The following is a 26,589-nucleotide window of genomic DNA, read 5'->3' as shown; positions in this document are numbered from 1 at the left end:
ACGAAATTGCCATATCAATATTTTGTTAATGAATACAGGTAATGTGATAACTTAAAATTTTATGGTGCTAATTAATTTAATGAAGTTTTATTGTCACGACCCAACCTATGGGCGGACAAGACTAGGACTGGGTCATCCTAAAGCCCCGAGGCCCGTAGTAAGCCTGCGTTCATTAACCCAACTCTAAGGCCCATTTGGGCCCAATTTCAAGAAACCAACCGGACAGTCCGGCCATAAAGTGGACCTTTCAACGAGGAGTTTTTGACTCACCCGACTTGTAAACAAAATATATCATCAATTGGGGAGCTCAGCTCACCCTCCACATACTCATATCGGCATAAAAATAAATGGAGCTCGGCTCCTCATCCAATCCATCAAACATGCATATAATTTTACAGGTCCACATGACAATTTATATTACAGACCCGAATCATTTAAATATTTCTAAAACATTCGGAAATTCTACGAGAAAAAAAAATTACAAAACTATTGATAAACAACTGCGAAGGAGAAAAGCGAGTTAACCACAATAAAATCCTCCTGTAGCTCGAGAAAAACAATATTGATCAGGAGTTATCGTTCGTCTCTGAGAGTATAATATCAATTTTAACCATAATCTCTATAACGATCTAGAACTAATGCTACCTTTTTTTTGAAATGCAACAGCATCCATATTTTCTCATCATAACAACAAAAAGGTAATTTGAAGCACTTACACACCTGTAACATCAATCATAATATATGGAGCCGATCCTATACGACTCTCTTAAATCCAACTTTGGTGCCGTGAAGAACTCAGCTCGGACTTCCACTTAATAACCAAATCGAGGGTCCCAGCGAAGAACTCAAGCCGTGACTACCCCTCGAAGGATCGGGTCCCAGCGAAGAACTCAAGCCGTGACTACCCGTTCTATCCATAGTCCACACCACATCACACGCACGCCAACGCATGCACACTGCTCCAAATTACCACAACAACATCATGGCACTTTATGATTATCAATGCATCATAAATCGTGCTTAGAGTTTAACTACATAAATATATGCATATAAGTTATGCATGGGCCGGCTGAACATATAATAATATCTAAATTACAATTAAAATTAATATTTTACTCACAAACTTGACGACAATCACTGCGGCGGCTAGGCGGAGGAAGAAGGCTGTCCCGGATCACCTGACAATTTTATTACAATTATTTAATAAATTTGACTCAATACAAACAAAGAAAAAGACCAATACGTCCTAAGTCGTGCCGAAAATCCGGCAGAGTCTCCCCTATACCTAGGACCTACCCAACCTGCAAAATGGCTCAAAACACACTTCTATATTTACAATCCATATATCCACAGCTCAATCATATCACACAGCCCCTCCTGGGCCCACCAAATCAATCATCTATCACAACATGTAAAATTTCAATTTAGTCCCTATAATTGACCATTTTTGCAAAAACTGCTCAAATAAGCTCTAAAAATTATAAAACTCTGCCCCGCGGTCCTTAGAAATATTACTAAGCTATTGCAAAAAGAATCGTAATTTTCTAAGCTACCACGAATATTTTATGGATTTTTAATCCTATTTAAGCACTAAAAAATTACAAAAAAACAAGGTTCGGGTTTACCTTTGCCGATTCCGACTTCGGGAACGCGCTCGGGATGCCTGACAATGGTGGGGTAGCCAAAACCTCGATCCAATTCAGAGACTTTTCCGGTAGCTGGCCTGTCTGGCCGGAAATTCACAGATCTGGACAACTGTCGAATTTCCGCGAATTGAGGATGCCTACACGAAGCCCAATAATAATATATAAAAAATCAGGGGTGTTACATTCTTCCCCCCTTACAGAAAATTCGTCCTTGAATTTTACACAAGGCATAATAAAGTACATGATTACACATTGAACAGATAAGGGTACTTGCTACGCATGTCCCGTTCTGACTCCCAGGTACACTCTTCCACTGACTGGCTCCTCCACAAAACCTTAACCATAGGGATCTGTTTTGATCTTAGCCGTCTCACTTGGTAGTCCACTATGGCTACAGGTTGCTCCTCAAATGTCAAGTTCTCCTTTAGTTCTATTACATCCGACTGTAGTACATGAGAAGGATCGGGAATGATTTCCTGAGCATAGAGATGTGAAACACGGGATGAACGTGAGAAAGGTTGGGTGGTAGCTCCAACCGGTAGGCAACTGCTCCAACTCTATCAGTAACCTCAAAAGGTCCAATATACCGAGGTGCCAACTTGCCCTTCTTTCCAAATCTCATGACTCACTTCATTAGAGAAATCTTGAGAATACATAGTCGCCTTGCAAACTCCACATCCCTCCATCCGGGTGCATAACTCTTACGCCATCGAAAATTTGATCGTTCCTCGATTAAAGGAACTATCTCTGAAGTGTACTGCACTAGGTCTACATCATGCACCTTCACTTCCCCCATTTCCATCCAACACAGAGGAGACCTATACTTACTTCCATATAGTGCCTCATAGGGTGGCATCCCTATACTGGAGTGATAACTGTTGTTGTAGGCAAACTCCACCAAAGCTAGCTGCTCATCCCATTGACCTCCAAAATCCAAAACACTCATGCGAAGCATGTCTTCCAGTGTTTGGATTGTCCTTTCAATTTGTCCGTCATGCGAGGGTGGAAAGCCGTCTTGAAGTTCAGCGTGTGCCAAGTGCCTCCTGCAACTTTCTCCAAAACCAGAAGTGAAGGGCCCTCTGTCGAGATATTATGGGCGGAACTCCATGCAATCTGACTATTTCTCGAATGTAGAGCCAGGCGTACTGTGCCACAGAATATGTAGTCTTCACAGGCAAGAAGTGAGCTGATTTGGTTAGGCGGTCTACAATTACCCATATCGAATCATATCCTCGCGTGGTACGAGGCAACCCAGTCACAAAATCCATAGAAATCATTTCTCACTTCCATTCTGGGATAGGGAGCTCTTGCAACTTCCCTGACGGTCTCTGGTATTCAAACTTCACCTTCTGACAAGTCAAGCACTTGGACACAAAGTCTGCTATGCCTCTCTTCATGCCATTCCACCAATAGCTATCTCTCACATCATGGTACATCTTGGTGGAACCTGGGTGGACACTGTACAGTGTATAGTGTGCCTCTCGCATGATTTCATTCCTGAGGTTGTCCACATTGGGCACACATATCCTAGAACCTTGCACTAGGGCGCCATCATTGGCAAATCCAAACTCACCACCTTCACCCTGCTGTACTCTTTTTATGATCTTCATTAATTGTTGATTTTGTGTTGGGAAACTCTAACTCTATCTCGCAAGTCTGGCCTCACTGAAAAATGAGCCAACAAGACCCCCTCATCTGAAAGATCTAAGATTAAACCTTGATCCATCAACTCATGTACTTTCTGAATCAACGGTCTCTTCTCTGCTGAAATGTGCGCCAAACTGCCAGAAGATTTTCTGCTTAAAGCATCTGCTACTACATTGGCCTTCCCAGGGTGGTACTGGATGGTGCAATCATAGTCTTCCAGAAGCTCCATCCATCTCCTCTGTCTCAAGTTTAAATCCCTCTGTTGGAAGATGTACTTCAAACTCTTATAGTCGGTGTATATCTCGCACACTTCACCATACAGGTAGTGTCTCCAGATTTTTAGTGCAAAGACTACAGCCGCCATTTCCAAATCATGGGTGGGATAGTTCTACTCATGCCTCTTCAGCTGCCTTCAAGCATAAGCCACTACTTTTCCATTCCGCATCAAAACACACCCTAGGCTAACTCTGAAGGCGTCACAGTACACGGTGTATCCTTCACCGCTCATAGGTAGTGTTAACACAGGGGCAGTGGTTAGACACTCCTTATCCTCATCATTATAACTGACTCTATCGAGCTCTCTTCCTGTCCTTTGGATCTTATCCACTTCCCTTTTCCTATTTTTGGTATTGTTGGTATCTTTTCAACCTGCTGTACTTATTCCTTAATTTTAGTTCTATCTCATCCTTACACCTTTTCCTTCAAAGATGTCTATCCCATCATCAACTTTAACTTTCTTTTTATTTCTTAATCTTATCTTGATTACTAGTTTCATTACTTCGAGAATTCTAACCCTATGATTTACTCCTACCAGCACATTCTTCACCTTATGTAACACTTATAATTACCCATAGAGAATTTTTTTGTACCCCCTTTTTCCAACTTAACTATCGAACATTATCATTCCTACTAGCCTTAGTAGGAAATTGCTTATCTGGATGAATATGAGCCCCATAAACTATAAGTTCCATCCGAACTAACACAAATTGTAGGAAATATGTGTCATGCCTTAATTCCAAACAAGATACTTCACGTGTTCATTCTCCTTAATATAATCATATATCGCCCATAGCTTTCTAAACTTCAACCTCAAATTACCCATCAGCAACAATTTCATCTATTGAAACTCATCCATAAATAGTACTTCATCTAGCTCATAGTTTAAAACAGTCACAAGCCTTAGTAGCTAACTCAATTTAACTCCTATCATTACTCTGATCGTCCTTTCATACTTAACACTAGGTATGCACTTACTGTCATTCTCATATCAGGAAATTGTATATGAATTGGTGCCTATCAAAATCTCAAATAACTAGGTCTCCTTGCCTCGGTCTGCTCCTTATATAACGCTCTGGAATCAAAAACACGAGCTAAACTTGAAAAGAAAGAAAAATATCCTCTATATTCAACTACGCCCGATTGTCCATATAATAATGTTTAACCTATGTTTCTTAGTTTTTCTCTTCAAATTTCATCATCTCCTAGCACAATTGTGCTCTACCTATAAGGTATCATTTGCATGAACCCTTTACTATACCATCGTCCTTCCTGACATAATATTTTATAATTTATTAACTTTACTTATACTCGACCTATGATTCATATCTATCATCGTTTATATTGTGCCCTTAACCCTTGTTGAATCCTGAAAGATTTCTCTCGCTAATAGATTCTTCAAACACTAATTCCACCCTTATCTATGGTCATTAATTTGATCCTTAAACTTTCTAGTGATTTATTACCATCCATACTTGTCACTTTTTATTCTACCCCTACTGTTGCTCTGTCGTTATTGCGTCACTGCAAAGTGATTCTGTTGATCACACTAAAAATGTTTGCCGACATTCATAACGAACCTCTAACTACCTTCTCACTATCTCAAAAGTCTAACCTAAAACCTATGTGTCATTATCTATCATTCTTTTCCTCTCATCATACCTATTTGATCTCTTAGACTGACTTTTATTCAACTTACTGCTTACTAACTTCTCTTTCTCTACCTATTTAGGTAGTCCGCAATACCATCGCACACCTTCTAACATTTACTCATTATTATTGTATTCCATACCTCCATCACTTTTCTCACTAATGTGGTCCCATTTTGGGTTTTCCATCCTTGTCATTCTCCTTGCCAAGAATAACACTTAGCCTATCTTATATCTTAACTTTGTTCCTTTTATTATGCGTTCTTTAGGTTGTCCTTTCATTTATTTCCTTTGTCTTACCCAAAATAGAACTTGACTATTCTATCCCTGGTTCCATTCTTCTTCCTAACATAATAATTTGTACTTGCTAACTATATCTTTGAGTCTCTATCGCGTTATCATATGTCCGTGCTACTCGATTTGGTCCTTTGACCACTCTAGCTAGTACTTCCACTAGCATTTAGATTATATTGCATCTGCAATCAATTGTCCAAACTTTCATTCTGCACTTTCTTTATCCATTGGCCTTCTGTGATTTATCTTCGCTAATTTATTACTCTTAACACTATTATAATTAGATTATACTATTGTTTTGAATAATTTGAAATAAGAAAGGAATTCAAAGAAATTGATCATACTTTTATTGTATGATCTCTATTCTTATCCTTTAGCTTACATAATACCCTTACCACCTCGAGAACTAATTCTGTAGTAATTTTATTTATTTGTTATTATTATTATTATCCATGTTTACTCAATTAGACAAAACTTAAGGTTCCGGGCACCCAAACCCGTCATCCAATTCAAAGGATTTACATCCATCGTGATCTGATTATATATGATTCCTATAATAGAACTTGCATCCTCCGCAGGATACCTGAGCCAACTTCTCTCTACCACACTCTACAGTCCCATCTGGGGTACTATTTTGTTGGTCACCATTATTAGTAATAACTTTCGATCCCTTCTGAAAAGATAGGACTATACCCTAACTTGCTGCAACAAAGATACTACATTTACCACCTTGCCCAAAACCATGTCAAATTAATGACTCTCCTATCATATTATAGCTCTGTGAATCATCAATTCATAGTTCCGACTTTCCCTAGGTAGTAGGGTTGTACTTTATTTCATACTGATACACACAAGGTATACTATTCTCACTAAGTTCTAACCAAATGTTTGTCATACTGCAAAAACCATCCAAAATTCCATACTGAATACTAGATAATCTCACTCTATAGGTGTCACCTTTACTTTGCAACTAATCCGAAACCTCTGGTCTGATGGCAATTCTTATTGTAACTCTAGCTCATGCTAGGGTAACTGAGTCACTGACTCTAGTTATCACCCCACTGTGACCTCTCAATATTCTAACTCTAGACCCCTAACTAGGAGTTCCCAACTCCTCTGCAGATATAGAACTCTATTATGGTATTCTTGTACCAAAGCAGTACTCAAACATCCTCATCATAAGCACTACAGGGAAGTACGTAGCTCTACACAATAATCTCATGTCGGTACTGTAATCTGCAGCTTACAGAGCAGACATCGAGAACATTGTATAGTTACTACGATACGTCCTGACAGACTAGGTCTCCTAATTTCTTATCTCTCCTGAATCTTCTATTATCACAAACTTATTATGACTGGGTCATCTACTGATGACTGCCAGTAGTGGTATCCTCATCCTTATCTAGGGCAACTGTACTTTTAAGACTCACTTTTATGTACTCGTGCCTTACATGAAATGGGCACACCATTTAAACCCATACTGATAAAAATATAACATTTCTTGGAGTACGTATCCTCATGATAGACCTCACATGTCTACTAACTCTATTTCACATTTCTGTGTACTCCACGAAAATCAAGACACTAACTGAGGTAATCTTATATTTCCCGAGGTATAACGTAGAATCTAGAAACAAAGAATTACAGGAAAAGACGAAACAGAATCCTATACTCCGCATGTGACTCCTAGTAGACTCTTCCCAACACTTAGATAATTTTTCCCTATGAATCTGGAGCCTAAGCTCTGATACCACATTTGTCACGACCCAACCTATGGGCCGGACCGGCACTAGGACCTGGGCCAGCCTAAAGCCCCCGAGGCCCGTAGTAAGCCTAACTGTTCATTAACCCAACTCTAAGGCCCATTTGGGCCCAATTTCAAGAAACCAACCGGACAGAGTCCGGCCATAAAGTGGACCTTTCAACGGGGAGTTTTTGACTCACCCGACCTGTAAACAAAATATATCATCAATTGGGGAGCTCAGCTCACCCTCCACATACTCATATCGGCATAAAAATAAATGGGAGCTCAGCTCCCTCATCCAATCCATCAAACATGCATATAATTTTACAGGTCCACATGACAATTTATATTACAGACCCGAATCATTTAAATATTTCTAACACATGCGAATTTTCGAGGAGTAAAGATAATTACACAACTATTGATAAACAACCTGCGAAGGAGAAAAGCAGGTTAACCACAATAAAATCCTCCTGTAGCCTGAGAAAAAATATTGAACAGGAGTGAGCGTTCGACTCAGAGAGTAAAATATCAATTTTAACTATAATCTCTATAACTATCTAGAACTAATGCAACCTGTGGAGTGAAATGCAACAGCAACCATATTTTCACATCATAACAACAAAAAGGTAATTTGAAGCACTTACGCACCCTGTAACATCAATCATAATATATGGGAGCTGATCCCCTATACAGCTCTCTTAAATCCAACCTGGTGCCAGCGAAGAACTCAACTCGGACTTCCACTTAATAACCAAATCGAGGGTCCCAGCGAAGAACTCAAGCCGTGACTACCCCTCGAAGGATCGAGTCCCAGTGAAGAACTCAAGCCGTGACTACCCCTCGAAGGATCGGGTCCCAGCGAAGAACTCAAGCCGTGACTACCCGTCCTATCCATAGTCCACACCACATCACACGCACGCCAACGCACGCACACTGCTCCAAATTACCACAACAACATCATGGCACTTTAACAGTTATCAATGCATCATAAATCGTGCTTAGAGTTTAACTACATAAATATATGCATATAAGTGATGCATGGGCAGGCTGAACATATAATAATATCGAAATTACAATTAAAATTAATATTTTACTCACAGACTTGACGACAATCAACTGCGGGTGGCGGAGGAAGAAGGTGTCGACTCACCTGACAATTTTATTACAATCATTTAATAAATTTGACTCAATACAAACAAAGAAAAAGACCAATACGTCCTAAGTCGTGCCGAAAATCCGGCAGAGTCTCCCCTATACCTAGGACCTACCCAACCTGCAAAATGGCTCAAAACACACTTCTATATTTACAATCCATATATCCACAGCTCAATCATATCACACAGCCCCTCCTGGGCCCACCAAATCAATCATCCATCACAACATGTAAAATTTCAATTTAGTCCCTATAATTGACCATTTTTGCAAAAACTGCTCAAATAAGCTCTAAAAATTATAAAACTCTGCCCCGCGGTCCTTAGAAATATTACTAAGCTATTGCAAAAAGAATCGTAATTTTCTAAGCTACCACAAATATTTTATGGATTTTTAATCCTATTTAAGCACTAGAAAATTACGAAAAAACAAGGTTCGGGTTTACCTTTGCCGATTCCAACTTCGGGAACGCGCTCGGAATGCCTGACAATGGTGGGGTAGCCAAAACCTCGATCCAATTCAGAGACTTTTCCGGTAGCTGGCCTGTCTGGCCGGAAATTCACAGATCCGGACAACTGTCGAATTTCCGCGAATTGAGGATACCTACACGAAGCCCAATAATAATATATAAAAAATCAGGGGTGTTACATTTATGGTACTAATTAATTTAATGAAGATTAAAGTTTTATCGTAATGTGCAAAATTATAAGGTATAATTTTAAAATTATCTATTTATGCTAAGTATAATATTAAATATTAAATATAATTATTTATATTATCCATTTGTGCTAAATTATTTATCATAATTTTTTTTTTATTTTTCAATTAATAAAATTTCTCTAATTATCCAAAAAAAAATCATTATATAGAAAAATTAACATTAGTTTTTAAATTATTAAAAATATTAAAATATAAACAGACTAAATTTATTTTCTTTAAAATAAAAAATAAATAAAATTTGAACATCATGAGCCAATTTACATGCAAAATCACTCTGTCATCTTGAATTTTAAACAGAAAGGTATTCATATTTTTTAAAGGCTCATTATTACATTATCTTTTTTTTTTATTATATTTGAATTAATTATTAAATTATATGTTAATAATTAAATTAATTATAGCATATAAATTTTCATAAAAATATAATTTAATTAAAGATATAATTTCTAAATTAATAAATATTTTTATTTACTGAATTAACTAAATGAATATTTTAATATAAATAATTATATTTAATATTTATATATAAACTATAAATAAAATAATTGTAAATAATTATATATAAATGTGGAAAGGAGGAAACATTAATTTTGCCAAAAATACCATTCATTTTTTAAATTAATTACAATTATATATTTATTATTAAATTAATTTTAATATTTATATAAATTTAAATTATTAAATTGGTCCTTTATAGAATTTCTTGGTTTCCTTCAGAATGGATTCACAGATTAAGCACGCCGTGGTGGTGAAAGTTATGAGTAGGACTAGATCCAGGGGGGCAGGTTTCTCAATTACCAGAATCGGTTCATCTTGAGGCCTGTCAGAGAAAGAGATGTGCTTACCCTGCTTGAATCTGAAACGGAAGCTAGGAAACTTCATTGATGGGTGTATTTTTGTCCACTCTTTGTTCTTATGGATTTTGATGATCGTAGCAAGGTTGTTTTGCAATGGTACGTAGCTAGCTAAGAGTAATTTCTAATGCAATGCTTTTATGAGTTTTGTTATCTGGGTTATATTTTCTCATAGTGAAAATATAAAGAAATGAATTTTAATATATGGGTCTTCACGAGTACTTGAGAATTTTGCTTGCTGGAATTTTTAGTTTTCAGGTATACTAATGCTAACTTGGTTGCTTGCATATCATTTTTGGCTGGAACTAATTATTCACTGTAATTATATTAGATATATTCTAATCGTAATACTAATTTATAAATGTATAATTAAATAGAAAAATTATCATAAACTAATTATATTTTAAAATTCTATGTATTTTCATGCATGTATATATATTCTAACTATTAATAAAAATATATAACATATATTGTCTAAAAATAATTATCAAGGTTAATTTAAATCAATATACATTTAAAATAAGAATATACTTAGTTCATATTTCAAAACAAAGTAAAATAAAAACTATTAGTTTTAAATTTCTTATTGCATTATGACTTTAAATGGATTATAATAATTTCATAAAAAAATAAAAAATTAAAACTATTTTTACTATAACTAAATAAATTCTAAATGAGTCAAATTTGAGTTTATAAATATTCGGTTCAAGTTTGATATGAGTTAAATTTGAATTTAGTTCGAATTTGAAAAAATTTTAATAAATCAACTCTAAATTTTTTAAAACCCAACTCGATTTAATTCATTTACAACCCTAAAAATGACACTGCTTTATCTAAGAACAATAAAAATTGTGGTCCAACTTTGTTATGTTTTTATGTATAGCTAGCTTCTCTCTAGCTAACATTATTCAACAGACAATAAGGGATTGGGATTAAATACAAGTTTTCTCTCTTTCTTATTGTCAAGCCATTGGCCTCGGTCATGTCAAGCTCTTCAGGCTTCAATCCACTGGCAAGTTTCCAGTCAAAATGGTATAACAACTGAGCAAGTGGCAACTCAACATTAGCGAGACCCATTGATATTCCAGGACATTTCCTCCTTCCAGAACCAAAAGGGAGATACTCAAAATCGATCCCCTTGTAATCAATTGAACTATTGAGAAATCTCTCTGGATGGAACTCCTCGGCTTGGATCCAATATTTAGGATCTCGACCAATTGCCTATGTGTTAATGAGAACTTTCGCCTTGGCAGGTATATGATATCCATTAATCACACAACTTGTGCCACATTCTCTTGCAATAAGAGATAAAGGAGGGTGTAGCCTCAAGGTTTCTTTGATTACTGATTTCAAAAATTTCAGCTCATGTATTCTGGTTTCATCTACAGTTCCTTTTGGATCAAATACTCGTCTTACTTCAGCCTGTGCCTCCTTCATCAGCTTTGGATTCTTCAACAATTCTGACATTGCCCACTCTAATGTTGATGATGACGTCTCAGTCCCAGCAGTAAACACATCCTGCTAATAGGCTTTGAAACTTTAATATCCTTATTGATATGAAATTTGGAAAAAAAAAAAAATTACTGACCAGAATGATTGCTTTAAGACTGGCGTCAGATAGAGCAAATTCAAGATTTCCCTGTTCTTGAAGCTTTAAAAGAACATGAATAAGATCTTCTACTTCATTACCGCTGCCCACCTGAGAGGCTGTGGCTTGGCTTTTGTGCTCCCTAATGATACTCTCAATTATCCGATCAACTTGTCGATGCACCTTCTCAAGTTTAGGCCTTAATCCACTCATCTGTTGAAAAACTTTGATTGAAGGGTACAAATCTGCAATAGCAAAACCTGAAGAGAGACTTATAAATCGTTCGACGGCTGAAACCAATTCTTCCTGATCTCTGCACTTTTTACCAACTGCAGCTCGCTGTATTATGCTGTTCGTAATTAGGAAAAGTTTCTCAGAAAGATTGATCGGAGACTTGCCGGTCTGTGAAATTGTTTTGATGAAATTAGAAACCTCCTCTTCCCTGATTGACCGGAAGGATTGGACGCGCTTGGGGCTGAGAAGTTCCACTGTGCAAATTTTTCGAAGCTGTCTCCAATAACTACCATAGGGAGAAAACGCGATGTCGATACAACCATAAAATAAGATGGAGGAAGCAATAGGGTGAGGCCTTTGAGCGAAGATGATATCTTGGGTTTTCAAGACCTCTTCTGCAGCTTCTGCAGACGAAACGACAACGACGGAAACTTCTCCTAGTTGCAGGTGCATCAGGGGTCCATATTTCTTGGCCAAATCTGCAAGCTTGTGATGAGGGAGTGAGCCCAGAAGACAGTGAATGTTTCCAACAAAAGGCAATTTCCAGGGCCCCGGTGGGAGCTTAAGGGTTGAGTTGTTGTTGACCTTTTTTTTAAGTAGCAGGGTTAGCATGAAGAGAAGAAGAAGGAAAGCACAGATGGCAGGAATGGTTGGAAATGTGAGCTCCATAGAGACAACGACTGTTGAAGAGATCTGGTGATTAGTTAAATCATGTTAGCATGAAGAGAAGGAGAAGGAAAGCACAGATGGGTGGAATGGTGGGAAATGTGAGCTCCATAGGGACAACGGCTGTTGAAGAGATGTGGTAATTAGTTAAATCATGTACGCATATATACACAAATGCCATGGAAGCAACCCGACAACTCCCCAATATCTTATTGATGAAATTGTAAAGAATTAATAATACCCATAATTGCTGCTGTGAGAGGGGCGGCTGCTTCTTCTACCCTGTTCCTAGGGTTGCTAGGTGGAAGGATGGCTAGGCTAGTTCTGTGGGTATAGTTTGTTGTGATTTGGATTTGGCCTTTTTTATCCGTTTTTAGGTCCGGTTTATGTTTTTGCCCCATGAGCTTGATAATGCAATGCATATGCAATTAAAAAAAAATCCCATAAAAAATGTAAATTTAAGTTAAAATCCAAAAACCATATTTATAGAAATTTAATAGGAATCGAACCCACAACAAATATAAGAAATTTTTAGAAATTGAATCCATAAAGCTAAAATACCTAAAAAAGAAATTAATAGAAATTAAACCCAATTTTGTTGAAGTCACAACTAAAAGCATGAATTATACAAAAGCCATTAACTAGTTTAAAGCTCAAAATCCTCTGTAAAAGAAAAAAAAAAGGCTCATATTCTCCTAAAGATACAGTTTCAGTAGAAGCCAAAAATGTCAAACAAGAAGTGTAACACCCCTGATTTTTTATATATTATTATTGGGCTTCGTGTAGGTATCCTCAATTCGCGGAAATTCGACAGTTGTCCGGATCTGTGAATTTCCGGCCAGACAGACCAGCTACCAGAAAAGTCTCCGAATTGGATCGAGGTTTTGGCTACCCCACCATTGTCAGGCATCCCGAGCGCGTTCCCAAAGTCGGAATCAGCAAAAGTAAACCCGAACCTTGTTTTTTTGTAATTTTCTAATGCTTAAATAGGATTAAAAATCCATAAAATATTCGTGGTAGCTTAGAAAATTACGATTCTTTTTGCAATAGCTTAGTAATATTTCTAAGGACCGCGGGGTAGAGTTTTATAATTTTTAGAGCTTATTTGAGCAGTTTTTGCAAAAATGATCAATTATAAGGACTAAATTGAAATTTTACATATTGTGATGAATGATTGATTTGATGGGCCTACCCTGTGTGATGTGATTGAGTTGTGGATATATGGATTGTGGATATAGAAGTGTGTTTTGAGCCCTTTTGCAGGTTGGGTAGGTCCTAGGTATAGGGGAGACTCTGCCGGATTTTCGGCACGACTTAGGACGTATTGGGTCTTTTCTTGATTTGTATTGAGTCATTTGTATTAAATAATTGTAATATAATTGTCAGGTGAACCGGGACAGCCTTCTTCCTCCGCCCACCGCCATGATTGATCAGTCAGTCTGTGAGTAAAATATTAATTTTAATTGTAATTTCGATATTATTATATGTCAGCATGCCCATGCATCACTTATATGCATATAATTATGTAGTTAAACTCTAGGCACGATTTATGTTGCATTGATAACTGTTAAAGTGCCATGAATGTTGTTGCGGTAATTTGGAGCAGTGTGCGTGCGTTGGCGTGCGTGTGATGTGGTGTGGACTATGGATAGGACGGGTAGTCACGGCTTGAGTTCTTCGCTGGGACCCGATCCTTCGAGGGGTAGTCACGGCTTGAGTTCTTCGCTGGGACCCTCAATTTGGTTATTAAGTGGAAGTCCGAGCTGAGTTCTTCGCTGGCACCAGGTTGGGTTTAAGAGAGCTGTATAGGGGATCAGCTCCCATATATTATGATTGATGTTACAGGGTGCGTGAGTGCTCCAAATTTACCTTTTTGATGTTATGATGTGAAAATGTTGTTGATGTTGTTGCATTTCACTCTACAGGGTGCATTAGTTTTAGATAGTTATAGAGATTATGGTTAAAATTGATATTTTACTCTCTGAGTCGAACGCTCACTCTGTTCAAAAATTTTTACAGCCACGGAGGATATTTTATTCAGGTTAACCTGCTTTTCTACTTCGCAGGTTATTTATCAATATTTGTGTAATTTTATTTACTCCTAGAATTTCCGCATGTGTTAGAAGTATTTATTGATTATGGTCTGTAATATTATTATCATGTTGGACCTGTAAACGTATAATGATATGCATGTTTGATGGATTGGATGAGGGAGCTGAGCTCCCATTTATTATTATGAGGATATGAGTATGTGGAGGGTGAGCTGAGCTCCCCAATTGAGTATTTATTGTGTTTACAGGTCGGGTGAGTCGAAAACTCTCCGTTGGAAAGTCCATTTTATGGCCGGACTTTATCCGTTTGTTTTCTTGATACTGGGCCCAAATGGGCCTTAGCGTTGGGTTAATGAACAGTTAGGCTTACTACGGGCCTCAGGGGCTTTAGGCAGGCCCAGTCCTAGTCTGGTCCGGCCCATAGGTTGGGTCGTGACAAATGTGGTATCAGAGCTTAGGCTCCAGATTCATAGGGAAAAATTATCTAAGTGTTGGGAAGAGTCTACTAGGAGTCACATGCGGAGTATAGGATTCTGTTTCGTCTTTTTCTATAATTCTTTGTTTCTAGATTCTACGTTATACCTCGGAAAATATAAGATTACCTCAGTTAGTGTCTTGATTTTCGTGGAGTACACAGAAATGTGAAATAGAGTTAGTAGACATGTGAGATCTATCATGAGGATACGTACTCCAAGAAATGTTATATTTTTGTCAGTATGGGTTTAAATGGTGTGCCCATTTCGTGTAAGACACGAGTACATAAAAGTGAGTCTTAAGAGTACAGTTGCCCTAGATAAGGATGAGGATACCACTACTGGCAGTCATTAGTAGATGACCCAGTCAGAATAAGTTTGTGATAATAGAAGATTCAGGAGAGATAAGAAATTAGGAGACCTAGTCATGGGGCGTATCGTAGTAACTATACAATGTTCTCGATGTCCGCTCTGTAGTCGCAAATTCTGATCGACATAAGATTATTGTGTAGAGTGCATGCATCCCGTGGTGCTCCATAATGAGGGTGTTTGAGATGGCTTCATTTTGGTACGATTATGCGAGCAGAGTTCTATATTTGCAGAGGAGTTGGGAACTCTGGCTAAGAGTCTAGAGTTAGAATATTGAAAGGTCACGGTTGGGTGATAACTAGAGTCGGTGACTCGATTACTGACATGAGCTAGAGTTACATCAAGAGTTGCCATCGGACTAGAGGTTTGGACTAGTTGCAAAGTAAAGGTGACACTTATAGAGTGAGAATAGTATACCTTGTGTGTATCAAGATGGAATAAAGTACAACTCTACTACCTAGAGAAGGTCGAAACTATGAATTGATGATTTATAGAGCTATGATATGATAAAAGAGTCATTAACTTGACATGGTTACGGCAAGGTGGTAGATGTAGTACCTTTGTTGCGACAAGTTAGGATATAGTCCTATCTTTTGAGAATAGATCGAAGGTTATTAATGATAATGATGACTTATGGAATAGTGTCCCGGATGGGATGTAGAGTGTGGTAGAGAGTACTTGGCTCGGGTATCACGGAGAGGATACAAGTTCCATTATAGGAATCATATATAATCGGATCACGATGGATGTAAATCCTTTGAATTGGATGACGGGTTTGGGTGCGAAATCTTAAGTTTTGGAATTGAGTAAACATGGAAAATAAAAATAATAATAATAATAAAAAAAATAATAAAAATAATTAAATAATAATAATAAATAAAAAAATTTAATGAGAATCGGTTTCGAGGTAGTAAGGGTATTATGTAAGCTAAAGGATAAGAATAGAGATCATACAATAAAAGTATGATTTGTAATTTCTTTGAGTTCCTTTCTAATTTCAAATTATTCAAAACAATAGTATAATCTAATTATAATAGTGTTAAGAGTAATAAATTAGTGAAGATAAATCATGAAGGCCAATGGATAAAGAAAGTGCGGAATGAAAGTTTGGGCAATTGATTGGAGATGCAATATAATCTAAATACTAGTGGAAGTACTAGCTAGAGTGGTCAAAGGACCAAATCTGAGTATACGGACATATGATAACGCGATAGAGACTCTGAAGATATAGTTAGCAAGTACAACTATTATGTTAGGAAGAAGAATGGAACCAGGGATAGAATAGTCAAGTTCTATTTTGGGTAAGACAAAGGAAATAAATGAAAGGACAACCTAAAGAGCGCATTATAAAAGGAACAAAGTTAAGATATAGGATAGGCTAAGTGTTATTCTTGGCAAGGAGAATGACAAGGATGGAAAACCCAAAATGGGACCACATTAGTGAGAAAAGTGATGGAGGTATGGAATACAATAATAATGAGTAAATGTTAGAATGTGTGCGATGGTATTGCGGACTACCTAAATAGGTAGAGAAAGAGAAGTTAGTAAGCAGTAAGTTGAATAAAAGTCAGTCTAAGGGATCAAATAGGTATGATGAGAGGAAAAGAATGATAGATAATGACACATAGGTTTTAGGTTAGACTTTTGAGATAGTGAGAAGGTAGTTAGAGGTTCGTTATGAATGTCAAGCAAACATTGTTAGTGTGATCAACAGAATCACTTTGCAGTGAAGCAATAACGACAGAACAATAGTAGGGGTAAAAAGAAAAGTGACAAGTGCGGATGGTTATAAATCACTAGAAAGTTCAAGGATCAAATTAATGACCCTAGATAAGGGTGGAATTAGTGTTGGAAGAATTTATTAGTGAGAGAAATCTTTCAGAATCAACAAAAGTTAAGGGCACAATAAAAGCGATGATAGATATGAATCATAGGTCGAGTATAAGTAAAGTTAATAAATTATAAAATATTATGTCAAGAAGGAAAATGTGCGTAAAGGGTTCATGCAGATGATACCTTATAGGTAGAGCATAATTGTGCTAGGAGATGATGAAATTTGGAGAGAAAGACCAAGAAACTTAGGTGAAACGTTATAATATGACAATCGGGTGTAGTTGAATATAAGAGGATATTTTCTTTCTTTTCAAGTTTAGCTTGTGCTTTTGGTTCTAGAAGGTTATATAAGGAGCAACTGAGTCAAGGAGACCTAGTTATTGAGAGTTTAGTAGGCACAAATTCATACATAATTTCTGATATGAGAATGACAAGAAGTGCATACCTAGTATTAAGTATGAAAGGACGAACAGAGTAATGACAGGAGTTAAATTGAGTTAGCTACTAAGGCTTGCAACTGTTTTAAACTATGAGCTGGAGGAAGTACTATTTATGGTTGAGATTCAATAGATGAAATTGTTGCTGATGGGTAATTTGAGGTTGAAGTTTAGAAAGCTATGGGCAGTATATATGATTATATTAAGGAGAATGAACACGTGAAGTATCTTGTTTGGAATTAAGGCATGACACATATTTCCTACAGCCGTGTTAGTTCAGATGGAACTTATAGTTTATGGGGCTCATATTCATCCAGGATAAGCAATTTCCTACTAAGGATGATAGGGAATGATATTTTTCTGATATTTAAGTTGGAAAAAAGGGGATACAAGAAAAAAAAATTTTTTTCTATGGGTAATTATAAGTGTTACATAAGGTGAAGAATGTGCTGGTAGGAGTAAATCATAGGGTTAGAATTCTTGAAGTAATGAAACTAGTATTCAAGATAAGACTAAGAAATAAAAAGAAAGTTAAAGTTGATGATGGGATAGACATCTTTGAAGGAAAAGGTGTAAGGATGAGATAGGACTAAAATTAAGGAATAAGTACAAAGTGAGTTGAAATGATACCAACAATACCAAAAATAGGAAAAGGGAAGTGGATAAGATGCAAAGGACAAGAAGAGAGCTCAATAGAGTCAGTTATAATGATGAGGATAAGGAGTGTCTAACCACTGCCCCTGTGTTAACACTACCTATGAGCGGCGAAGGATACATCGTGTACTGTGACGCCTCCAGAGTTGGCCTAGGGTGTGTTTTGATGCGGAATGGAAAAGTAGTGGCTTATGCTTCAAGGCAATTTGAAGAGGCATGAGCGAACTATCCCACCCATGATTTGGAAATGGCGGCTGTAGTCTTTGCACTAAAAATCTGGAGACACTACCTGTATGGTGAAGTGTGCGAGATATACACCGACCATAAGAGTTTGAAGTACATCTTCCAACAGAGGGATTTAAACTTGAGACAGAGGAGATGGATGGAGCTTCTGGAAGACTATGATTGCCCCATCCAGGTACCACCACAGGAAGGCCAATGTAGTAGCAGATGCTTTAAGCGAGAAAATCTTCCGGTTTGGCGCACATTTCAGAGAGAAGAGATCGTTGATTCGAGGTACATGAGTTGATGGATCAAGGTTTAATCCTAGATCTTTCAGATGAGGGTATTGTTGGCTCACTTTTCGGTGAGGCCGGACTTGAGGACAAAGTTAGAGTTTCCCGGCCACGAGACCAACAATTGATGAAGATTATAGAAAGAGTACAAAGCAAGGTGAAGGTGGTGAGTTCGGATTTGCCAATGATGGCGCCCTAGTGCAAGGTTCTAGGATATGTGTGCCCGATGTGGACAACCTCAGGAATGAAATCATGCGAGAGGCACACTACACAGCATGCAGTGTCCACGAGTTCCACCAAGATGTACCATGATGTGAAAGATAGCTATTGGTGGAATGGCATGAAGAGAGACATAGCGGACTTTGTGTCCAAGTGCTTGACTTGTCGGAAGGTGAAGTTTGAACACTAGAGACCGTCGGGAAGCTGCAAGAGCTCCCTATCCCGGAATGGAAGTGGGAAATGATCACTATGGATTTTGTATTGGATTGCCTCGTACCACGCGCGAGGATATGATTCGATATGGGTAATTGTAGACCACTTGACCAAATCAGCTCACTTCTTACCAGAAGACTACATACTCTGTAGCACGGTATGCCTCTACATTCGAGAAATAGTCAAATTGCATGGAGTTAAACTTCCATAATATCGGCAGAGGGCCCAGATTCACTTCTCGGTTTTGGAGAAAGTTGCAGAGGCACTTGGCACACGTTGAACTTTAGTGCGGCTTTCCACCCTCGCAGACAGACGGTCAGAAGGACAATCCAAACATGGAAGACATGCTTCGCATGAGTGTTTTGGATTTTGGAGGTCAATGGGATGATCACTAGCTTTGGTGGAGTTTGCCTACAACAACGATTATCACTCCAAAGATAGGAATGGCACCCTATGAGGCACTATATGGAAGAAAGTGTAGGTCTCCTCGTGTTGGACAGAAATGGGGAAGCGAAGGTGCATGATGTAAACCTAGTGTAGTACACTTGAGAGATAGTTCCTTTAATCGGGAACGCATCAAAACATCTTTCGATGGCGTAAGAGTTATGCACCCAGACGGAGGATGTGGAGTTTGCGATGGCGTATGTATTCCTGAAGGTTTCTCCAATGAAGGGAGTCATGAGATTTGGAAAGAAGGGCAAGTTGGCACCTCGGTATATTGGACCTTTTGAGGTTACTGATAAAGTTGGAGTAGTTGCCTACCGGTTGGAGCTACCACCCAACCTCTCTCACTTTCATCCCGTGTTTCACATCTCCATGCACAGAAATACATTCCGATCCTTCTCATGTAATCGCAAAGGATGTGATAGAGCTAAAAGAGAACTTGACATTTGAGGAGCGACTGTAGCCATAGTGGACTACCAAGTGAGAGTGAGATCAAAGCAGATCCCTATGATTAAGGTTTTGTGGAGAGTCGATCGGTGGAAGAGTGCACTAGGAGTTAGAGCGGGAGATGCGTAGCAAGTACTTTATCTGTTCAATGTATAATCATGTGCTTTATTCTGCCTTATGTAAAATTCGAGGACGAATTTTCTGTAAGGGGGGAAGAATGTAACACCCCTGATTTTTTATATATTATTATTGGGCTTCTTGTAGGTATTCTCAATTCGCGGAAATTAGCGGTTGTCCGGATCGTGAATTTCCGGCGAACAGGACTACCAGGAAAAGTCTCCGAATTGGATCGAGGTTTTGGCTACCCCACCATTGTCGGGCATCGGCGCGTTCCGAAGTCGGAATCGGCAAAGGTAAACCCGAACCTTGTTTTTCTAGTGCTTAAATAGGATTAAAAATCTATAAAATATTCGTGGTAGCTTAGAAAATTACGATTCTTTTTGCAATAGCTTAGTAATATTTCTAAGGACCGCGGGGTAGAGTTTTATAATTTTTAGAGCTTATTTGAGCAGTTTTTGCAAAAATGATCAATTATAAGGACTAAATTGAAATTTTACATATTGTGATGAATGATTGATTTGATGGGCCCAGGAGGGGCTGTGTGATGTGATTGAGTTGTGGATATATGGATTGTGGATATAGAAGTGTGTTTTGAGCCCTTTTGCAGGTTGGGTAGGTCCTAGGTATAGGGGAGACTCTGCCGGATTTTTGGCACGACTTAGGACGTATTGGGTCTTTTCTTGATTTGTATTGAGTCATTTGTATTAAATAATTGTAATATAATTGTCGTGAGTCGACAACCTTCTTCCTCCGCCCAGCCGCCACAGTGATTGCCGTCAAGTCTGTGAGTAAAATATTAATTTTAATTGTAATTTCGATATTATTATATGTCAGCATGCCCATGCATCACTTATATGTATATAATTATGTAGTTAAACTCTAGGCACGATTTATGTTGTATTGATAACTGTTAAAGTGCCATGAATGTTGTTGCGGTAATTTGGAGCAGTGTGCGTGCGTTGGCGTGCGTGTGATGTGGTGTGGACTATGGATAGGACGGGTAGTCACGGCTTGAGTTCTTCGCTGGGACCCGATCCTTCGAGGGGTAGTCACGGCTTGAGTTCTTCGCTGGGACCCTCGATTTGGTTATTAAGTGGAAGTCCGAGCTGAGTTCTTCGCTGGCACCAGGTTGGATTTAAGAGAGCTGTATAGGGGATCAGCTCCCATATATTATGATTGATGTTACAGGGTGCGTGAGTGCTCCAAATTTACCTTTTTGATGTTATGATGTGAAAATGTTATTGATGTTGCATTTCACTCTACAGGGTGGATTAGTTTTAGATAGTTATAGAGATTATGGTTAAAATTAATATTTTACTCTCTGAGTCGAACGCTCACTCCTGTTCAAAAATTTTCTGAGCCACGGGAGGATATTTTATTCAGGTTAACACCTTTTCTTTTCGCAGGTTATTTATCAATATTTGTGTAATTTTATTTACTCCTAGAATTTTCGCATGTGTTAGAAGTATTTATTGATTATGGTCTGTAATATTATTATCATGTTGGACTTGTAAACGTATAATGATATGCATGTTTGATGGATTGGATGAGGGAGCTGAGCTCCCATTTATTATTATGAGGATATGAGTATGTGGAGGGTGGGCTGAGCTCCCCAATTGAGTATTTATTGTGTTTACAGGTCGGGTGAGTCGAAAACTCTCCGTTGGAAAGTCCATTTTATGGCCGGACTTTGTCCGTTTGTTTTCTTGATACTGGGCCCAAATGGGCCTTAGAGTTGGGTTAATGAATAGTTAGGCTTACTACGGGCCTCGGGGGCTTTAGGCTGGCCCAGGTCCTAGTGCCGGTCCGGCCCATAGGTTGGGTCGTGACAAGAAGAAAAAGGAAAACAAGAAATGATAACAATTAATGATGGTGGAGGGGTCAAAATGTCATTTTTATACGTGAGATGAGTACTTAAACCTCAAGAGCTTGTGCTTGTAATACACATTGCTGGTGGTGAGACTGAAGAGAGGGAGGAGCTAGTGTTGCCGTCAAGATACAAAGCCTAAGTTCTTCTTGCGTTGTGGAAGTGAGTGATGCGACCAAAAAGACCAGCAAACACCCCATGATTTCCATGGAATGAGGTAGACTGAATAATGGGAGGGTATGGACTGAAATAAAGGCGGAGGAGGAGGAGGAGGTTGAGGAAGGATATTTAGCTAATTTTAATAATATGAAAATTAACCTTTTTAAAATAAAATTAAAATTGAGTAATTTTATTTAAAGTAAATTAAAATTAAAAGGCAATAGATCTCAAAATTAAAAGACAACAAGTAAATATTGAATTAAACAAAAGAGAACAACAATAATGCTGAATAGTAACATATATATTTTGTGTGCCTAAATCTCATGAAGGACTTGGCTGTAGGGATTTGGAAGCTTTCAATTTAGTGATATTGACTAAATAAGTTAGGAAAATTATTTTCAATTCTAATTCTCTTCTTAACAGACTTTTAAAAGGAAAATATTTTCCTCATTCTTCCTTTTCAAAGACTCTGAGTGGTAATAACCCTTCTTAACGTTGGCGTAGTATGCGATGAGGTAGAAAAGTACTTTAAGAAGGGCTAAGATGGAGTGTTAATAATGGAAAATCGGTTCTTTGTAAAAGGGATAAAGGATCCCAGAATCTTTTCTTAGTCTTCCTCAAGTGAAAAATGATCACGAAGCTAACATAAACTGGGTTCCCAGCTCTTTAGTGCTAACGCGCATTCTGGGATATACAAAGATTGAGGAAAAAATTCCAAGAAGAAGAAGAAGTGCGGAACATCATATCATCCTGATGTCCTTGTTTAAGCGTCCAGATAGATGGATCTGGCAATACACCAATCATGAAGCATACCTACTTCAATCTAGTTATTGCATCCCAGCTGCATCGTAATTCTCAGGACGCCTCATAAGCTGGTCCCGATCCCACAGCCCAAGAGACGTTAACTGCTTTCTGGAAAAATATTTGGAAGCTTAACCTTCCAAAGAAACTTGCTATTTTTCTCTAGAGTTTGTTGAAGGAAAGATTACCTTCCAAAGATATTATTAGCAGAAGGCTTCCACATGTTCCGAGTGACTGTGACCTCTACGAAGAGACAGAGACTCACAAACATTATTTTTCTCTTGTCCTAGAGCCAAGGATTTCTGGTTTTAATCAGCCTTTCGCTTGGGATACCACATGCTCAATGGTTCCATGATGGATATTTGGACAAATGTCACAACTTACTTATCTTCCCATCAGGAAGGATAAACTTTTGTTACCCTACTTGTGTTTCTCCTATGGCATCTTTGAAAAAGCAATAATCTTTTTGTCTTTCATGACAAGTTTATATGTCAGTACGTAATGAAAAAAAAAAGTTATAAAGATTTTGAAGTTTAAAAAAGATTTTGCAGGGACCAAATCTATATTTTCAAAGATAAACTTTAAAATTTCGATTATACGTCACTGAAAAAATTATATAGATTATGAAATTTTAAATCGAGATTTAATTTACTTATTTATAAATGTGCAAGTAACCTATTTGAGAATATTAGTAAAGAATTTAATTTTTATTTTTTTCTTTTAACAGGGGAATGGGAGTGAAAACTCCAACTGAATCTGTTGGATGATAAATATGCTTTTAGCTAGTGTACTTAACCAAGCTAAAATTGCTAAGTTTGAGTTCAAATTTTAATGAACAATTAAAAACATGCATATAATCCTCATTAAATTTGCTCCAATGTCATCCCATCTAGGTAGCCCCGCGCATTATATATTTGAGCGAATGATATGCAAATTCCGCAATTATCCCACGATTCCTAAGCATTTCCTTACTGTCGACATGGAACACCTGCTCGCTTCCTTCCTATTTCCTTTCACAATTCTCCTCTTTATCTTCATGGTGATGTTGAGGATATGGAGGAAATCGAAAACCTGCAACTCGACTCTTAATTTACCACCAGGACCATGGAAGCTGCCTTTAATAGGGAGCTTGCACTGTTTAGCTGGGTCAGTGCTACCTCATCACACGCTAAGAGACTTGGCCATGAAATATGGACCTCTCATGCACCTTCAACTTGGTGAAGTTACCAATATTGTCATTTCTTCTCCTGAAACTGCTAAAGAAGTGATGAAAACCCATGATATCATATTTTCTCAGAGACCCTTTATCCCTTCAGCAAGTCTTGTGAGTTATAATTCAACAGACATCGCATTTTCTCGATATGGAGACTATTGGAGACAGTTGCGAAAGATTTGCTCGTCTGAGCTACTAACTGCGAGTCGTGTGAGATCTTTCAGATCAATTAGGGAAGAACAGACTTCAAAATTCGTTAGATTCGTTTCTTCTAGGGCTGGATCCCCGATAAACTTTAGCAGGATGATGGATTCTTTGACCTTTAGCATCATTTCAAGAGCAGCCTTTGGTAAGATATGGAAGGGAGAAGAAGAATTCGTGCCCACTATGAAGAAACTTGGGGAAACTTTGGGAGATTTTAATCTTGCTGATTTGTACCCTTCCATCAAATTGCTCCAAGTGATTTCGGGGATGAAGCCTAGACTAAAGAGACTTCATCAAACGGTAGATAAGATAATCGAGAACATCGTGAACGAACATAGAACCAGAAAGGTTAAGGCGAAGTCTGTTGCTGTAGGTGAAGAAGAGGATCTTGTAGATGCTCTTTTGAATATTCAGGATAAAGGAGATCTCGAATTCCCTCTAACGACGGAGAATATCAAAGCAGTCATTTTGGTAAGATTTATGGGATATATACTCATAGATTTCTATTCATTACTGACAGAAAATTATGTGTGTAACATTGAATTTCAGGATATATTTATTGGTGGTAGCGACACATCTTCTACACCTGTAGAATGGGCAATGTCAGAAATGCTAAAAAACCCAAGAGTGATGATTAAGGCACAAGAAGAGGTGAGGCGAATTTTTTATGCAAAAGGAGACATTGACGAAGCAGGCCTCCAAGAACTTAATTACTTAAAATTGGTTATCAAAGAAACTCTGAGATTATATCCTCCTGTTCCATTGTTAGTTCCAAGGGAATGCAGAGAGAGTTGTATCATTAATGGGTATCACATACCTGAAAAATCCAAAGTCATTGTGAATGCGTGGGCGATTGGAAGGGATCCCAATTACTGGTCTGAAGCTGAAAGATTTTATCCAGATAGATTTCTTGATAATTCAATTGATTATAAGGGTACCAACTTTGAATTTATCCTATTTGGTGCAGGAAGGAGGATGTGTCCAGGAATATTATTTGGCATGGCTAATGTTGAGCTTCCACTTGCACAATTTCTATACCATTTTGATTGGGAACTCCCTTGTGGGTTGAAGCCAGAAAATCTTGACATGACTGAAGCTTTAAACATAACGATGAGAAGGAGAAATCCTCTCTACGCGATTCCCATTCCATACCTACCGCCACCTGTCGAGTAAAACCTCAATGGAGAGATCCCCTCCCTGTATATTTTACTTTCTTACCAGCCAATAATAAGTAGATTAATGTTTATTTAATGTTTTACCATGTTATTGTTATCAGTTATTCTTAATTTTGTTTTTTGCTTCTCCTCTATGTTGAGTGAGAATCGAATGTAAATAGATTAACTTGGCTGGTTCTTTTATTATCTTATTGATTGGGTTTGTAACGAGAAAATATGGATTTAGCAGTAACTATTTTACCGTCAAAAATAGAATGACTGAGGGAACAAGATTAGACGCAAAATTCTTCTCAGTTTGATTCAATTAAAAACAATTAAATGGTTGAATTTTAAATTTGAATAGAACTGATTTGGTTCTAGCTCGATTCAAAAGAAATGAGAAAATAGTTCCGACCGTATGAATTCTAGTAGTTCATTATTGGAATGTCTCAAGAGCAAGTGAATTCATTGCTTGGTTATAATTCTTCAGCTTGTTTAGTTGGTTGTTCGTACTAAATTTTTCCTGGCCTATTATTATTATTATTAATAAAATTTAGATGTTGATTATAAAAAAAATATTACTAAATTTATAATGAGTTCTAATTTCAAAATTAGTACCATGATGAATTTGAGTTATATATATTGCGTACATGTTTTCAAATTTATTTATATAAATTATTAATTAAATAAAAATAAGATAAGGCCTTTTAGGGAAGGTGATGTCATGGGTTTTCAAGACCTCTTCTGCAAACAACAACGATGGAAATTTCACCTAGTTGCAGGTGCATCAGGGTCCGTATTTCTTGGCCAAATCTGTAAACTTACGACGAGGGAGTGAGGGCAGAAGACGGTGACTGTTTCCAATAAAAGGCAGTTTCGAAGGGTTGAGTTGTAGTAAGGTTGGCATGAAGAAAAAGGGAAGGAAAGCACAAATGACGGGTAA

General features: G+C 37.7%; 2 protein-coding genes across 3 annotated transcripts; one reads left to right on the top strand and one right to left on the bottom strand.

Moving 5' to 3' along the window:
• Nucleotides 1–10,755: 10,755 nt before the first annotated feature.
• Nucleotides 10,756–12,789, bottom strand: LOC110671277 (desmethyl-deoxy-podophyllotoxin synthase). The gene is given in 2 exon segments (XM_021833693.2): nucleotides 10,756–11,503; nucleotides 11,574–12,789. Coding segments are annotated over 2 exon segments (1,527 nt in total). The 5' UTR covers nucleotides 12,477–12,789; the 3' UTR covers nucleotides 10,756–10,879.
• Nucleotides 12,790–23,922: 11,133 nt separating this feature from the next.
• LOC110671276 (cytochrome P450 71D9-like) lies at nucleotides 23,923–25,853 on the top strand. 2 transcript variants are annotated; one of them, XM_058142566.1, is made up of 3 exons: nucleotides 23,923–24,963; nucleotides 25,042–25,367; nucleotides 25,460–25,743. In XM_058142566.1, the coding sequence occupies exons 1-3, from the start codon at nucleotides 23,923–23,925 to the stop codon at nucleotides 25,497–25,499; spliced, it is 1,407 nt and encodes a 468-aa protein (XP_057998549.1). In that variant the 3' UTR covers nucleotides 25,500–25,743. The 2 variants fall into 2 exon arrangements, with proteins under 2 accessions (XP_057998549.1, XP_057998548.1); XM_058142565.1 differs by having other exon boundaries at nucleotides 25,042–25,853.
• The last annotated feature ends 736 nt before the right edge of the window (nucleotides 25,854–26,589 follow it).

The sequence above is a fragment of the Hevea brasiliensis genome, unplaced genomic scaffold, assembly GCF_030052815.1.
Source record: "Hevea brasiliensis isolate MT/VB/25A 57/8 unplaced genomic scaffold, ASM3005281v1 Scaf558, whole genome shotgun sequence".
Classification (NCBI taxonomy): Eukaryota; Viridiplantae; Streptophyta; class Magnoliopsida; order Malpighiales; family Euphorbiaceae; genus Hevea; species Hevea brasiliensis.
The sequence above is the reverse complement of the archived record's forward strand: the minus strand, read 5'-3'. Positions and strand labels throughout refer to the sequence as shown.

Excerpts from the sequence above, each read along its gene's own strand:
- LOC110671276 (XM_058142565.1), top strand. The coding sequence starts at position 23,923 with ATGCATATAATCCTCATTAAATTTGCTCCAATGTCATCCCATCTAGGT. Across the intron at positions 24,964-25,041 it reads ATATCAAAGCAGTCATTTTG|GATATATTTATTGGTGGTAG; the intron begins GTAAGATTTATG and ends ATTGAATTTCAG.